Raw genomic sequence first — 17,017 nt, 5'->3', positions numbered from 1 at the left:
GGGCCCCCCCAGCTGCCCCCCGAGGCGGAGGTCAGGGCCTTCACCTGCTGCGTGGTGGAGCTACTGGAGGTGTGGGGCAGAACCAGCGTCCGCGCCCTCGACCTGCTCCCGGCGCTGCGGGTGAGCCCCACCGGGGGGGCCGGGCCCTATAGGGCCTATATGGCCCGGTGGGGGGGTCATATGGGGCTTGGGGGGGGGTATATGGGGCTGGGAAGGGGGGGGTTATAGGGTCTCTATGGGCTGGGGAGAGGGTTTATAGGCCCTATGTGGGTCTTGGAAGGGTCTATAAGGGACTGAGAGGGGCTGTATGGCCCCGGGAGGGGGTGGTATAGGCGCTATATGGGGCTGGGAGGGGCGTTATAGGGGGTTTTGGCCCTGGGGGTGGGGTATGTGGGGCTGGGGTATGTTATAGGGTCTCTATGGGGCTGGGGAGAGGGTTTGTAGGCCCTATGTGGGTCTTGGAGGGGTCTATAAGGGACTGAGAGGGGCTGTATGGCCCCGGGAGGGGGTGGTATAGGCGCTATATGGGGCTGGGAGGGGCGTTATAGGGGGGTTTTGGCCCAGGGGGTGGGGTATGTGGGGCTGGGGTATGTTATAGGGTCTCTATGGGCTGGGGAGAGGGTTTGTAGGCCCTATGTGGGTCTTGGAGGGGTCTATAAGGGACTGAGAGGGGCTGTATGGCCCCGGGAGGGGGTGGTATAGGCGCTATATGGGGCTGGGAGGGGCGTTATAGGGGGTTTTTGGCCCTGGGGGTGGGGTATGTGGGGCTGGGGTATGTTATAGGGTCTCTATGGGGCTGGGGAGAGGGTTTGTAGGCCCTATGTGGGTCTTGGAGGGGTCTATAAGGGACTGAGAGGGGCTGTATGGCCCCGGGAGGGGGTGGTATAGGCGCTATATGGGGCTGGGAGGGGCGTTATAGGGGGTTTTTGGCCAGGGGGTGGGGTATGTGGGGCTGGGGTATGTTATAGGGTCTCTATGGGGCTGGGGAGACGGCTTCTAGGATCATATATGGGCCTTGGAGGAATCTATATGGGACAAGGAGGCGCTATATGGCCCTGGGAGGGGTGTTCTAGGGGCTATATGGCCCTGGGGGGGGTATATGGGTTGGGGGAGGGTATGTGGGGCTGGGACAGCGGGTTATAGGGGCTATATGGGGCTGGGAGGGTGTTATAGGGTCTATATGGGGCTGGGGAGAGGGTTTCTAGAAGCTTTGTGGGCATTGGAGCGGTCTATATGGGACTAGGGAGGGACTATATGGCCCTGGGAGAGGGAGGTTATTTGATCTATATGGGGCTGGGAGGGTGTTATAGGGTCTATATGGGGCTGGGAGGGTGCTATAGGGTCTATATGGGGCTGGGAGGGGTGTTATGGGGTTTATATGGGACTGGGGAGAGGATTTCTAGGATCTATGGGGCCTTGGAGGAGTCTATATGGGGCTGGGGAGGGGCTATATGGCCCTGGGAGGGGGTCTTATAGGGATTATATGGGGCTGGGAGGGTGTTAGAGGGTCTATATGGGGCTGGGGAGGGACTATATGACTGGGGAGGAGTCCTATAGGGTCTACATGGGGCTGGGAGGCTCTTATAGGGTCTATATGGGGCTGGGGAGGCGCTTATATGGGCTTGGGGAGGACGTATAAGGTGTGGGAGGGGTGGGGGGTATAGGATCTATATGGAGCTGGGTGTTCTATATGGGGTTGGAGGGCTGTGTGGGGCTGGAGGGGCAGTTATGGGGTTTTTATGGGGCTGGGATGATCTATGGGGGGGTTCCAGTGTCTATATGGGGCTGGGGAGGTGCTTATATGGGGTTGGGGAGGATGTATAAGGTGTGGGAGGGGCGGGGGGGTATAGGATCTATATGGTGCTGGGTGTTCTATATGGGGTTGGAGGGCTGTGTGGGGCTGGGAGGGGCAGTTATGGGGTTTTTATGGGGCTGGGATGATCTATGGGGGGGTTCCAGTGTCTATATGGGGCTGGGGAGGTGCTTATATGGGGTTGGGGAGGATGTATAAGGTGTGGGAGGGGCGGGGGGGTATAGGATCTATATGGTGCTGGGTGTTCTATATGGGGTTGGAGGGCTGTGTGGGGCTGGGAGGGGCAGTTATGGGGTTTTTATGGGGCTGGGATGATCTATGGGGGGGTTCCAGTGTCTATATGGGGCTGGGGAGGTGCTTATATGGGGTTGGGGAGGATGTATAAGGTGTGGGAGGGGCGGGGGGGTATAGGATCTATATGGTGCTGGGTGTTCTATATGGGGTTGGAGGGCTGTGTGGGGCTGGGAGGGGCAGTTATGGGGTTTTTATGGGGCTGGGATGATCTATAGGGGGGTTCCAGTGTCTATATGGGGCTGGGGAGGTGCTTATATGGGCTTGGGGAGGATGTATAAGGTGTGGGAGGGGCGGGGGGGGTATAGGATCTATATGGTGCTGGGTGTTCTATATGGGGTTGGAGGGCTGTGTGGGGCTGGGAGGGGCAGTTATGGGGTTTTTATGGGGCTGGGATGATCTATAGGGGGGTTCCAGTGTCTATATGGGGCTGGGGAGGTGCTTATATGGGCTTGGGGAGGATGTATAAGGTGTGGGAGGGGCGGGGGGGTATAGGATCTATATGGTGCTGGGTGTTCTATATGGGGTTGGAGGGCTGTGTGGGGCTGGGAGGGGCAGTTATGGGGTTTTTATGGGGCTGGGATGATCTATAGGGGGGTTCCAGTGTCTATATGGGTCGGGAGAGGTGCTATGGGGGGGGGGGGGCCCTATGGGATCCATACGTCCCAGGTCCTGCCCAACCCGGGGCTGCGGGAGCTGCTGCGCCTCGTGGGGCATCGCGACGCCTTCGTGGAGACCCAGATCCGGCGGCACGAGGTTGGGGGGGGACATGGGGGGGGGCACCCAGGTGGGGGGGGGCACCCAGGTTGGGGGGACACCCGGGGGGGGGGGGGGCACCCAGGTGGGGAGGGGGCACCCAAGGTGGGGGGGGGACACCCGGGGGTGGGGGGGACACCCAGGTTGGGGGGGGCACCCAGGCGTAGGGGGGGGTGACACCCAGTTTGGGGGGGGGACACCCAGGTGGGGGGGGGGCACCCAGGGTGGGGGGGACACCCAGGTGGGGGGGGGGGCACCCAGGTTGGCAGGGGGCACCCAGGTGGGGGGGGGACACCCAGGTGTGGGGGGGGGGCACCCAGGTTGGGGGGGGACACCCAGGATGGGGGGGGAACCCAGGCGTAGGGGGGGGACACCCAGGGTGGGGGGGGTGACACCCAGGTTGGGGGGGGCACCCAGGTGGGGGGGGGGCACCCAGGGTGGGGGGGACACCCAGGTGGGGGGGGGGGGGCACCCAGGTTGGCAGGGGGCACCCAGGTGGGGGGGGGGACACCCAGGATGGGGGGGGCACCCAGGCGTAGCGGGGGGACACCCAGGTGGGGGGGGGACCCAGGTTGGGGGGGACACACCCAGGTTGGGGGGACACTCAGGTGGGGGGGGCACCCGGGGGGACACACACACCCAGATTGGGGCGGGGGGACACCCAGGTTGGGGGGGGGCACCCAGGTGGGGGAGGGCACCCAGGTGTATGGGGGGGACCCAGGCATGGGGGGGGACACACATGACACCCAGGTGGCCGGGAGGCAATGACACGTGTCCCCCCCAGGAGTGCCCGTCCCCCCCAGGGGACACGGTTCTGGGGGCGCTGCAGGGCAGGGACCCCGGTGTGCGGGGGGGTCCCCTGAGCCCCCCCCGCCTCCACATGGCCCTGGTTGACCTCTTCATCGGGGGCACCGAGACCACAGCCGCCGCCCTGACCTGGGCCGTCGCCTTCCTGCTGCACCGCCCCGAGGTGCCACACGCGTGTCACTGCCGTGTCGCTGTCCCCACGTGTGTCCCCAGGTCCCCACATGTGTCTCCGGGGGGTCCCATGTCCCCACACGTGTCATCTGTGTCCCCACCGACCCCCTCCCCATGGCCATCGCCATCCCCCTGCTCCACCCCGAGGTGCCACACGCGTGTCATTGCCGTGTCCGTGTCCCCACGTGTGTCCCCAGGTCCCCACATGTGTCCCCGGGGGGTCCCATGTCCCCACATGTGTTGTCTGTGTCCCCACCGGCCCCCTCCCCATGGCCATCGCCATCCCCCTGCACCGCCCCGAGGTGCCACACGCGTGTCACCGCCGTGTCCCTGTCCCCACGTGTGTCCCCAGGTCCCCACGTGTGTCCCCGGGGGGTCCCATGTCCCCACACGTGTCATCTGTGTCCCCACCGACCCCCTCCCCATGGCCATCGCCATCCCCCTGCTCCACCCCGAGGTGCCACACGCGTGTCACCGCCGTGTCCCTGTCCCCACGTGTGTCCCCAGGTCCCCACGTGTGTCTCCGGGGGGTCCCATGTCCCCACATGTGTCATCTGTGTCCCCTTTGGTCCCCTCCCCATGGCCATCTCCATCCCCCTGCTCCACCCCGAGGTGCCACACGCGTGTCACTGCCGTGTCCGTGGCCCCACGTGTGTCCCCAGGTCCCCACATGTGTCTCCGGGGGGTCCCATGTTCCCACATGTGTCATCTGTGTCCCCTTTGGCCCCCTCCCCATGGCCATTTCCATCCCCCTGCTCCACCCCGAGGTGCCACACGCGTGTCACCGCCGTTTCCGTGTCCCCACGTGTGTCCCCAGGTCCCCACGTGTGTCTCTGGGGGGTCCCATGTCCCCACATGTGTCATCTGTGTCCCCTTTGGCCCCCTCCCCATGGCCATCGCCATCCCCCTGCTCCACCCCGAGGTGCCACACGCGTGTCACTGCCGTGTCCCTGTCCCCACGTGTGTCCCCAGGTCCCCACATGTGTCTCCGGGGGGTCCCATGTTCCCACATGTGTCATCTGTGTCCCCACCGACCCCCTCCCCATGGCCATCGCCATCCCCCTGCTCCACCTCGAGGTGCCACACGCGTGTCACTGCCGTGTCCCTGTCCCCACGTGTGTCCCCAGGTCCCCACATGTGTCTCCGGGGGGTCCCATGTTCCCACATGTGTCATCTGTGTCCCCACCGACCCCCTCCCCATGGCCATCGCCATCCCCCTGCTCCACCCCGAGGTGCCACACGCGTGTCACTGCCGTGTCCGTGGCCCCACGTGTGTCCCCAGGTCCCCACATGTGTCTCCGGGGGGTCCCATGTTCCCACATGTGTCATCTGTGTCCCCTTTGGCCCCCTCCCCATGGCCATTTCCATCCCCCTGCTCCACCCCGAGGTGCCACACGCGTGTCACTGCCGTGTCCGTGTCCCCACGTGTGTCCCCAGGTCCCCACGTGTGTCTCCGGGGGGTCCCATGTCCCCACATGTGTCATCTGTGTCCCCTTTGGCCCCCTCCCCATGGCCATCGCCATCCCCCTGCACCGCCCCGAGGTGCCACACGCGTGTCACGCCGTGTCCCTGTCCCCACGTGTGTCCCCAGGTCCCAACATGTGTCCCCGGGGGGTCCCATGTCCCCACACGTGTCATCTGTGTCCCCTTTGGCCCCCTCCCCATGGCCATCGCCATCCCCCTGCACCGCCCCGAGGTGCCACACGCGTGTCACTGCCATGTCCGTGGCCCCACGTGTGTCCCCAGGTCCCCGCGTGTGTCCCCGGGGGGTCCCATGTTCCCACATGTGTCGTCTGTGTCCCCACCAGCCCCCTCCCCATGGCCATCGCCATCCCCCTGCTCCACCTCGAGGTGCCACACGCGTGTCACTGCCGTGTCCATGTCCCCACATATGTCTCCGGGGGGTCCCATGTCCCCACACGTGTCATCTGTGTCCCCACCGACCCCCTCCCCATGGCCATCGCCATCCCCCTGCTCCACCCCGAGGTGCCACACGCGTGTCACTGCCGTGTCCGTGGCCCCACGTGTGTCCCCAGGTCCCCACGTGTGTCTCCGGGGGGTCCCATATCCCCACATGTGTCATCTGTGTCCCCTTTGGCCCCCTCCCCATGGCCATTTCCATCCCCCTGCTCCACCCCGAGGTGCCACACGCGTGTCACCACTGTGTCCATGTCCCCACGTGTGTCCCCATGTCCCCACGTGTGTCTCCGGGGGGTCCCATGTCCCCACATGTGTCGTCTGTGTCCCCTTTGGCCCCCTCCCCATGGCCATCGCCATCCCCTGCTCCACCCCGAGGTGCCACACGCGTGTCACCGCCGTGTCCGTGTCCCCACGTGTGTCCCCAGGTCCCCGTGTGTGTCCCGGGGGGTCCCATGTCCCCACACGTGTCATCTGTGTCCCCTTTGGCCCCCTCCCCATGGCCATCGCCATCCCCCTGCTCCACCTTGAGGTGCCACACGCGTGTCACTGCCGTGTCCCTGTCCCCACGTGTGTCCCTAGGTCCCCACATGTGTCCCCGGGGGGTCCCATGTCCCCACCCGTGTCCCACATGTCCCCCGGTGTCCCCCTCACCATGACCAGCACCATCCCCTTGCACTGCCCCAAGGTGCCACACGCGTGTCACAGCCATGTCCACATCCCCACACATGTCCCCGAAGGGGTGTGGCATCCCCACACGTGTCCCCAGGGGGTCCCATGCCCCACCCATGTCCTATGTGTCCCCCTTGTCTCCCTCCCGTGGCCATCACCGTCCCCCTGCACCGCCCTGAGGTGCCACACGCGTGTCACACCCATGTCACATCCATGTCCATGTCCCCACGTGGCTCCTTGGTCCCCTTTATGTCCCCCCGTTGGCACCGGGTGCCACCCCCGGGGTGGGACACCCCCCCCCCCCACGCCCAGTGACACACACGTCGCCCCAGGAGGCGGCTCCACACGCGTGTGACACGCGTGTGCCCCGCGTGTCCCCAGCTGCAGGAACGGCTGCGGGCGGAGCTGTGGCGGGAACTGGGTCCCACTGGGACACCCCAAGCGGGGGACACCGGCCGCCTGCCCCTCCTCCACGCCACCGTCACCGAGACCCTCCGCCTCCGGCCCCCCGCCCCCCTGGCCCTGCCCCACTGCGCCCCGCCGCCCCACCAGGTACGGCCAGTAGGAACCAGTATGGACCAGCACGGCCCAGTATAGATGAGCGTGTACTAGTATGAACCAGCATGAACCACTATAGACCAGTAGGAACCAGTGGGCATCCATTCGCAGCGCTGTGCACCCATGTGTCTCAGTGTTTTGCACCAGCTTAGACCAGTATGGACCAGTATGAACCTGTATGGACCAGTACACGCCAATACGGACTAGAACAAACCAGCATAAACCACTATAGACCAGTAGGGTACCACTGGGCAGCCCCAGTAGCGCCCCAGTAGACCCCCAATAGACCCAAGTAAGTCCCAGGAGGGCCCAGTACACCCCAGTTAGTCCCCAGCAGGTCCCAGTAGACCCCAGTAGGTCCCAGCAGCCTCAGCAGAGCCCAGTACATCCCAGTAGACCCCAGTAAGCCCCAGTATATCCCAGCAGGCCCAGTAAGCTCCAGCAGAACCCAGTACGTCCCAGTAGGGCCCCAGTAGACCCCCTAAGATCCCAGCAGGTCCCAGCAGAGCCCAGTATGTCCCAGTAGACCCCAGTACACTGCAGTAGACCCGCGTCGGCCCCAGGAGGTCCCAGTAGACCCCAGCAGATCCCAGTAGACCCCAGCAGAGCCCAGTGGACCCCAGCAGGTCCCAGCAGGTCTCAGCAGGCCCCAGTAGACTCCAGTACATCCCAGTAACTCCCAGTAGACACCAGTAAACCCCAATAGACTGCAGTAGGCCCCCATAGGCTGAAGAAGGTCCCAGTAGGCCCCAGCAGGTCCCAGTAGGGCCCAGTAGAGCTCAGGAAGTCCCAGTAGGCCCCAACAGGGCCCAGAGGGTCCCAGTAGATCCCAGTAGGACCCAGTATATCCCAGTATCCCCCAGTAGACCTCAGCAGGCCCCAGTAGACCCCAGTAGGGCCCAGTATGCTCAAGGAGGTCCCAGTAGGTCCCAGCTCAAGGGCCCAGTAGATTCTGGCAGCCCCCAGTAGACCCCAGCAGGCCCCAGTAAGTCCCAGTAGAGCCCAGAAGGCCCCAGCAGGTCCCAGTATGGCTCCAGCAGACCCCAGTAGACCCCCAGTAGACCCCAGAGAGCCTCAGTAGAGCCCAGAGGATCCCAGTAGGTCCCAGTATGGCTCCAGCAGACCCCAGTAGACCCCCAGTAGACCCCGGAGAGTCCCAGTAGAGCCCAGAAGATCCCAGCAGGTCCCAGTAGACCCCAGCAGGTCCCAGTATGGCCCCAGCAGACCCCAGTAGACTCCCAGTAGAGCCCAGAGGATCCCAGCAGGTCCCAGTAGACCACAGCAGGTCCCAGAGCCCAGAAGGCCCCATCAGGTCCCAGTATGGCCCCAGTAGACCCCCAGTAGACCCCAGAGAGCCTCAGTAGAGCCCAGAGGATCCCAGCAGGTCCCAGTAGACCACGGCTGGTCCCAGTAGAGCCCAGAAGGCCCCATCAGGTCCCAGTATGGCCCCAGTAGACCCCCAGTAGAGCCCAGAGAGTCCCAGTAGAGCCCGGAAGATCCCAGCAGGTCCCAGTAGACCCCAGCAGACCCCAGTATGGCTCCAGCAGACCCCAGTAGACCCCCAGTAGACCCCAGAGAGCCTCAGTAGAGCCCGGAAGATCCCAGCAGGTCCCAGTAGACCACGGCAGGTCCCAGTAGAGCCCAGAAGGCCCCATCAGGTCCCAGTATGGCCCCAGTATGGCCCCAGTAGACCCCCAGTAGAGCCCAGAGAGTCCCAGTAGAGCCCGGAAGATCCCAGTAGAGCCCGGAAGATCCCAGCAGGTCCCAGTAGAGCCCAGCAGGTCCCAGTATGGCTCCAGCAGACCCCAGTAGACCCCCAGTAGACCCCAGAGAGCCTCAGTAGAGCCCAGAGGATCCCAGCAGGTCCCAGTAGACCCCAGAAGGCCCCATCAGGTCCCAGTATGGCCCCAGTAGACCCCCAGTAGAGCCCAGAGAGTCCCAGTAGAGCCCGGAAGATCCCAGCAGGTCCCAGTAGACCCCAGCAGACCCCAGTATGGCTCCAGCAGACCCCAGTAGACCCCCAGTAGACCCCAGAGAGCCTCAGTAGAGCCCGGAAGATCCCAGCAGGTCCCAGTAGACCACGGCAGGTCCCAGTAGAGCCCAGAAGGCCCCATCAGGTCCCAGTATGGCCCCAGCAGACCCCAGCAGACCCCAGTAGACCCCAGAGAGTCCCAGTAGAGCCCGGAAGATCCCAGCAGGTGCCAGTAGACCCCAGCAGGTCCCAGTATGGCTCCAGTAGACCCCAATAGACCCCCAGTAGAGCCCAGAAGATCCCAGCAGGTCCCAGTAGAGCCCAGCAGGTCCCAGTATGGCTCCAGCAGACCCCAGTAGACCCCCAGTAGAGCCCAGAGAGCCCCAGTAGAGCCCAGAAGATCCCAGTAGACAGCAGCAGAGCCCAGCAGCTCCCAGTACATCCCAGCACCCCCCTGTCCCCTCCCAGCATCGGGGGCGTCCCAGTGCCGGCCGGCTCCATCCTGGTCCCCAACCTCCTGGCTGCCCACCAGGACCCCGACACCTGGCAGCACCCCGAGGCCTTCCTGCCCGGTACGCCCCGACACCGGGGTCCCCTTCCCGGGCGCATGGGTGCCCTGTCCGAATCCTGGGTGCCCTAATCCCCTTGGGATGGACCCACCCCGAACGCATGGGTGCCCTGACCCCTGTGTGGGTGGGTTCCTCCCCAAACACCTGGGTCCCCTCCCAGATGCATGGGTGCCATAATCCCCTTGAGATGGGTCCCCTCCCCGGGTGCCTGGGTCCCCTCCCAGATGCCTGGGTGCCCTGTCCGAATCCTGGGTGCCCTAATCCCCCTGGGATGGGTCCCACCCCGAACGCATGGGTGCCCTGACCCCTGGGTGGGTGGGTTCCTCCCCGGGTGCCTGGGTCCCCTCCCAGATGCATGGGTGCCATAATCCCCTTGGGATGGGTCCCCTCTCTGGGTGCCTGGGTCCCCTCCCGGATGCCTGGGTGCCCTGTCCGAATCCTGGGTGCCCTAATCCCCCTGGGATGGGTCCCACCCCGAACGCATGGGTGCCCTGACCCCTGGGTGGGTGGGTTCCTCCCCGGATGCCTGGGTCCCTTCCCGGGTGCATGGGTGCCATAATCCCCTTGGGATGGGTCCCCTCCCTGGGTGCCTGGGTCCCCTCCCGGATGCCTGGGTGCCCTGTCCGAATCCTGGGTGCCCTAATCCCCCTGGGATGGGTCCCACCCCGAACGCATGGGTGCCCTGACCCCTGGGTGGGTGGGTTCCTCCCCGGGTGCCTGGGTCCCCTCCCAGATGCATGGGTGCCATAATCCCCTTGGGATGGGTCCCCTCTCTGGGTGCCTGGGTCCCCTCCCGGATGCCTGGGTGCCCTGTCCGAATCCTGGGTGCCCTAATCCCCCTGGGATGGGTCCCACCCCGAACGCATGGGTGCCCTGACCCCTGGGTGGGTGGGTTCCTCCCCGGATGCCTGGGTCCCTTCCCGGGTGCATGGGTGCCATAATCCCCTTGGGATGGGTCCCCTCCCTGGGTGCCTGGGTCCCCTCCCGGATGCCTGGGTGCCCTGTCCGAATCCTGGGTGCCCTAATCCCCCTGGGATGGGTCCCACCCCGAACGCATGGGTGCCCTGACCCCTGGGTGGGTGGGTTCCTCCCCGGATGCCTGGGTCCCTTCCCGGGTGCATGGGTGCCATAATCCCCTTGGGATGGGTCCCCTCCCTGGGTGCCTGGGTCCCCTCCCGGATGCCTGGGTGCCCTGTCCGAATCCTGGGTGCCCTAATCCCCCTGGGATGGACCCACCCCGAACGCATGGGTGCCCTGACCCCTGTGTGGGTGGGTTCCTCCCCAAACGCCTGGGTCCCCTCCCAGATGCATGGGTGCCATAATCCCCTTGAGATGGGTCCCCTCCCCGGGTGCCTGGGTCCCCTCCCAGATGCATGGGTGCCATAATCCCCTTGAGATGGGTCCCCTCCCCGGGTGCCTGGGTCCCCTCCCAGATGCCTGGGTGCCCTGTCCGAATCCTGGGTGCCCTAATCCCCTTGGGATGGGTCCCACCCCGAACGCATGGGTGCCCTGACCCCTGGGTGGGTGGGTTCCTCCCCAAACGCCTGGGTCCCCTCCCCAAACGCCTGGGTCCCTTCCTGGGTGCATGGGTGCCCTGCCCGAATCCTGGGTGCCCTAATCCCCCTGGGATGGGTCCCACCCCGAACGCATGGGTGCCCTGACCCCTGGGTGGGTGGGTTCCTCCCCGGATGCCTGGGTCCCTTCCCGGGTGCATGGGTGCCATAATCCCCTTGGGATGGGTCCCCTCCCTGGGTGCCTGGGTCCCCTCCCGGATGCCTGGGTGCCCTGCCCGAATCCTGGGTGCCCTAATTCCCTTGGGATGGGTCCCACCCCGAACGCATGGGTGCCCTGACCCCTGGGTGGGTGGCTTCCTCCCCAAACACCTGGGTGCCCTCCCGGACCCCTGGGTGCCCTCTCGGACCCCTGGGTGCCCTGACCTCCCCCTTGTCCCCCCCCCAGAGCGGTTCCTGGCTCCGGGGGCTCCTTGGCGGGCGCTGGTGCCCTTCGGCTGCGGGGCCCGATCCTGCCTGGGAGAGGGCCTGGCACGGGCCGAGCTCTTTGTCTTCCTGGGCTGTATCCTGCGGGAATTCCGCCTGGAACCCCCCGCCCCGGGGGTCCTGCCCTCCCTGGAGGTGTCGGGGGGCACCGTCCTACGCTGCCCACCCTTCCGCCTCCGCATGGTGCCCTGCCAGCCCCCCGCCTAACCGAGCATGGGTGCCAGGATCCGCCCGGGATGCCTGGGGCTGCCCGCACCCATGGGTGCCCACCGCCTGCACCGTGGGTGCCCACCGCCTGCACCATGGGTGCCTGGGGCTGCCCACTGCCTGCACCCATGGGTGCCCACCGCCTGCGCCGTGGGTGCCTGGGTCCTCCTCCTGCCTGCACCCATGGGTGCCCACCGCCTGCACCATGGGTGCCTGGGGCTGCCCACTGCCTGCACCCATGGGTGCCCACCGCCTGCGCCGTGGGTGCCTGGGTCCTCCTCCTGCCTGCACCCCTGGGTGCCCACTGCCTGCACCCATGGGTGCCCACCGCCTGCACCGTGGGTGCCTGGGGCTGCCCGCACCCATGGGTGCCCACCACCTGCACCCCTGGGTGCCTGGGGCTGCCCACTGCCTGCACCCATGGGTGCCCACCGCCTGCACCATGGGTGCCTGGGGCTGCCCGCTGCCTGCACCCATGGGTGCCCACCACCTGCACCGTGGGTGTCTGGGTCCTCCTCCTGCCTGCACCCTGGGTGCCTGGGGCTGCCCGCTGCCTGCACCCATGGGTGCCCACTGCCTGCACCGTGGGTGTCTGGGTCCCCCCCGATGCCTGGGTGGTCCCCCCCCGGACGCCGGGGTTCACGGGTGGGAAGGAGGTTCCAGGCAGCTTTTATTACCCCCCAACCCCCCTATAAAAGCTTCACCTCTGACCCCACCCCCCGCAAGTCCCGCCTCTTTCCTGGGTGCCACCCGGACCCCTGGGTGCCACCCGGACCCCTGGGTGCTGCCTGGACCCCTGGGTGCCCTCAGTCGCGTTGCGGCCGCAGCTTCATCTCGGTGAAGGGGATGGAGAACTCGAAGCCTTTCCAGGGAAACCAGTTGATGCCCTGGGGAGATCCGGGGTGGGGGTCCATCAGGCCCTATAGATACCCTATAGGCACCCTATAGATCCCTATAGGGCCCCTAGAGACCCCCCCTCCCCTGCCCCAGGCCCTATCACTCCTACTATCCTACTCCATGCCCGCAGAGGGGATCTGGGCCTGGCCTCTATAGGGTCTTGGGCCCTATGGAGCCTATAGGGTGCGTGGTTGTGTGGCCTACGCAGCCCCCATAGGGCCCCCATGGGGCTTCAGTCACCCATAGGCACCCGCTGCTGTGGGCAGTGCCATAGGTATCCTGTGCTCCATAGTACCCATATAGGTCCCCCCATTGGACATCCGCCCCCATAGCCCCTATAGAATTTCCTCTAGCCGCTACAGCCCCATTGTGACCTCCATAGGACCCCCCATGTCCCCTATAGACCCCCCGTATGCCCCTATAGGTCTCCCTGTGCCCCCTATAAACATCTGTATGCCCTTGTAAACCCTCCTACGACCCATAAAGACCCCTGTGTGGTTCATATAGCCACGAGGGCCTCTCTATGCCCCTTATAGACCTCTGTATAGGTCCTATAGGTGCCTGTATGCCCCTACAGGCCCCCCCCATGGCCCCTTCAGACACCTGTACGCCCCTAAAGGCCTCCCTATAGCTCCCCTATAGACCCCCCTCTATGGCCACTTTAGGGCCCCGGTGGCCCTTATTGTCCCCTCTTTTGTCCCTATAGAGTCCATTATGGACCCTATATCCTCCCGATAGACCTCATTATGGCTCCCGACAGCTCCCATTAACTGCGCTCTGGCCCCATTGGCCCCCTCCAGTTGCCCCCTATGGCCCCTATACACCCCATTATAGGTCCCCTGGGCCCTATAGGCTCCCTACGGCCCCTATAGACCCCATTATGTCCCCCCATAGTGCCCATTAACCCCACTCTGGCCCCATAAGCCCCACTCTAGTCACCCCCTATGGCGTCCTATAGGTCCCCTGGTCCTTATACGCTCCCTATGGCCCCTATAGACCCCATTATGTCCCCATACAGCCCCCATTAACCCCACTCTGGCCCCATAAGCCCCACTCTAGTCACCCCCTATGGCCCCCTATATGTCCCCTGGCCCCTATAGACCCCCTTATGTCCCCGTACAGCCCCCATTAACCCCATTCTGGCCCCCTCAGCCCCCTCTAGTCATCCCCTATGGCCCCCTATATGTCCCCTGGCCCCTATAGGCTCCCTACGGCCCCTATAGACCCCATTATGTCCCCCCATAGCGCCCATTAACCCCACTCTGGCCCCATAAGCCCCACTCTAGTCACCCCCTATGGCCCCCTATAGGTCCCCTGGCCCCTATAGGCTCCCTATGGCCCCTATAGACCCCATTATGTCCCCCCATAGCGCCCATTAACCCCACTCTGGCCCCATAAGCCCCACTCTAGTCACCCCCTATGGCCTCCTATAGGTCCCCTGGCCCCTATAGACCCCATTATGTCACCCTGTAGCCCCCATTAACCCCACTCTGGCCCCCTCAGCCCCCTCTACTCATCCCCTATGGCCCTCTATAGGTCCCTTGGCCCCTATAGGCTCCCTACGGCCCCTATAGACCCCATTATGCCCCCCATAGCGCCCATTAACCCCACTCTGGCCCCATAAGCCCCACTCTCGTCACCCCCTATGGCCTCCTATAGGTCCCCTGGTCCTTATACGCTCCCTACGGCCCCTATAGACCCCATTATGTCCCCCCATAGCGCCCATTAACCCCACTCTGGCCCCATAAGCCCCACTCTCGTCACCCCCTATGGCCTCCTATAGGTCCCCTGGTCCTTATACGCTCCCTATGGCCCCTATAGACCCCATTATGTCCCCATACAGCCCCCATTAACCCCACTCTGGCCCCATAAGCCCCACTCTAGTCACCCCCTATGGCCCCCTATATGTCCCCTGGCCCCTATAGACCCCCTTATGTCCCCGTACAGCCCCCATTAACCCCACTCTGGCCCCATCAGCCCCCTTCTACTCACCCCCTACAGCCCCCATAGGTCCCCTGGCCCCTATAGGCTCCCTACGGCCCCTATAGACCCCATTATGTCCCCCCATAGCGCCCATTAACCCCACTCTGGCCCCATAAGCCCCACTCTAGTCACCCCCTATGGCCCCCTATAGGTCCCCTGGCCCCTATAGGCTCCCTATGGCCCCTATAGACCCCATTATGTCCCCCCATAGCGCCCATTAACCCCACTCTGGCCCCATAAGCCCCACTCTAGTCACCCCCTATGGCCTCCTATAGGTCCCCTGGCCCCTATAGACCCCATTATGTCACCCTGTAGCCCCCATTAACCCCACTCTGGCCCCCTCAGCCCCCTCTACTCATCCCCTATGGCCCTCTATAGGTCCCTTGGCCCCTATAGGCTCCCTACGGCCCCTATAGACCCCATTATGCCCCCCATAGCGCCCATTAACCCCACTCTGGCCCCATAAGCCCCACTCTCGTCACCCCCTATGGCCTCCTATAGGTCCCCTGGTCCTTATACGCTCCCTACGGCCCCTATAGACCCCATTATGTCCCCCTACAGCCCCCATTAACCCCACTCTGGCCCCCTCAGCCCCCTCTAGTCATCCCCTATGGCCCCCTATATGTCCCCTGGCCCCTATAGACCCCATTATGTCCCCCCATAGCGCCCATTAACCCCACTCTGGCCCCATAAGCCCCACTCTCGTCACCCCCTATGGCCCCCTATATGTCCCCTGGTCCTTATACGCTCCCTACGGCCCCTATAGACCCCATTATGCCCCCCCATAGCGCCCATTAACCCCATTCTGGCCCCCTCAGCCCCCTCTAGTCATCCCCTATGGCCCTCTATAGGTCCCCTATAGGTCCCCGGCCCCTATAGCCTGCCTGGTGGTGGCGGGGGGTCCCGTAGCGCCCGTTGAGGTTGGCGTAGTGGCAGTTGTGGTACCACCAGGCCCCGGCGTAGGCGACGGCGCAGGGGCGGGGGCGGCCCCGGGGGTCCCGGTCCCGCGTGGAGAAGGGGCTGCCGGAGTGGTAGGAGAGCGCGTCCCCTGCGGGACCCCCCCGTCAGGCCCCCCCCCCCCCCCCAGGGACCCCCCGAAAGGGACCCCCACAATGAGCCAGACACCCCCACTCCCCCCCAGGGTCGCCCAGGGAAGACTCCCCCAGGGACTCCCGCATCAGACCCCCCCGGGGACACTCAGGGACCCCCCCAATGGTCCAGAGACCCCCAGACCCCCCCCACAGAACCCTCCCAGGGACCCCCAGGTCCAAGGGACCCCCAAGACCCCCCCCCCAGGGACACCCAAGACCCCCCCAGGGACCACCCCCATGATCTGGAGACCCCCCAGATCCCCCCCCCAGGAACCCCCTCAGGGACCCCCAGATCCAAGGGACACCCAAGACGCCCCAAAGTCCCCCGCCCGGAGACCCCCCCCGTGACCCCCACCAAGGTCTGAAGACCCCCAGACCCCCGAGGGACCCCCCATCACACCCCCCGGGGACACTCAGGGACGCCCCAGGGACCCTCCCCGCCTGAGATCCCCAGGGACACCCCCCCCAGACCCCCAGGGACCCCCCCAATGGTCCAGAGACACCTCCCCCAGGATCGCCCAGGGCCAAGGGACCCCCAAACCCCCCCAAGACCCCTCCAGGACCCCCCGAGCCCCCACCAGAACCCCTCAAGACCCCCCATGGGCCAGGAGACCCCCAATATTCCCCCCCAGGACCCCTTCCATGAGCCAAGGGACCCCCAAGACTCCCCAGGACCCCCCAAGCCCTCTCTAGGATCCCTCAAGACCCCCCCATGGGCCAAGAGACCCCCAATATTCCCCCCCAGGACCCCTTCCATGAGCCAAGGGACCCCCCAAGACCCACCCAGGACCCCCCAAGTCCCCTCTAGGACCCCCCGAGCCCCCTCCAGGACCCCCCATGACCCCCCATGGGCCAGGAGACCCCCAATATTTCCCCCCCAGGACCCCCCTTCATGGGCCAAGTGACCCCCAAGACTCCCCAGGACCCCCCAAGCCCTCTCTAGGATCCCTCAAGACCCCCCCCATGGGCCAAGAGACCCCCAATATTCCCCCCCAGGACCCCTTCCATGAGCCAAGGGACCCCCCAAGACCCACCCAGGACCCCCCAAGTCCCCTCTAGGACCCCCCGAGCCCCCTCCAGAACCCCCCAAGACCCCCCCATGGGCCAGGAGACCCCCAATATTCCCCCCCAGGACCCCCCTTCATAGGCCAAGTGACCCCCAAGACCCCTCCAGGACCCCCCAAGCCCTCTCTAGGATCCCTCAAGACCCCCCCATGGGCCAAGAGACCCCCAATATTCCCCCCCATGACCCCTTCCATGAGCCAAGGGACCCCCAAGACCCACCCAGGACCCCCCAAGTCCCCTCTAGGACCCCC

At 65.2% G+C, this 17,017-nt stretch overlaps 2 protein-coding genes across 2 annotated transcripts in view; one reads left to right on the top strand and one right to left on the bottom strand.

Annotated features, from left to right (window-relative positions):
* Positions 1 to 6: 6 nt before the first annotated feature.
* On the top strand, positions 7 to 11,730 carry LOC132321082 (steroid 21-hydroxylase-like; the record flags this gene model as incomplete). Its single annotated transcript, XM_059834676.1, is given in 7 exon segments — positions 7 to 120; positions 2,774 to 2,860; positions 3,645 to 3,830; positions 6,809 to 6,964; positions 6,966 to 6,979; positions 9,426 to 9,529; positions 11,486 to 11,730. Coding segments are annotated over 7 exon segments (906 nt in total), but the record flags the coding sequence as incomplete, so codon positions are not given.
* A 735-nt stretch (positions 11,731 to 12,465) lies between these two features.
* The window catches only part of LOC132321081 (tenascin-X-like), a 55,952-nt gene continuing 51,400 nt past the window's right edge, over positions 12,466 to 17,017 (bottom strand). Inside the window, 2 exon segments of the mRNA XM_059834675.1 lie at positions 12,466 to 12,617; positions 15,495 to 15,658. Coding sequence (XP_059690658.1) covers positions 12,537 to 12,617; positions 15,495 to 15,658 — 245 coding nt within the window. The 3' untranslated portion in view covers positions 12,466 to 12,536.

The sequence above is a fragment of the Gavia stellata genome, unplaced genomic scaffold (assembly GCF_030936135.1).
Source record: "Gavia stellata isolate bGavSte3 unplaced genomic scaffold, bGavSte3.hap2 HAP2_SCAFFOLD_398, whole genome shotgun sequence".
Taxonomy (NCBI): domain Eukaryota; kingdom Metazoa; phylum Chordata; class Aves; order Gaviiformes; family Gaviidae; genus Gavia; species Gavia stellata.
The sequence above is the reverse complement of the archived record's forward strand: the minus strand, read 5'-3'. Positions and strand labels throughout refer to the sequence as shown.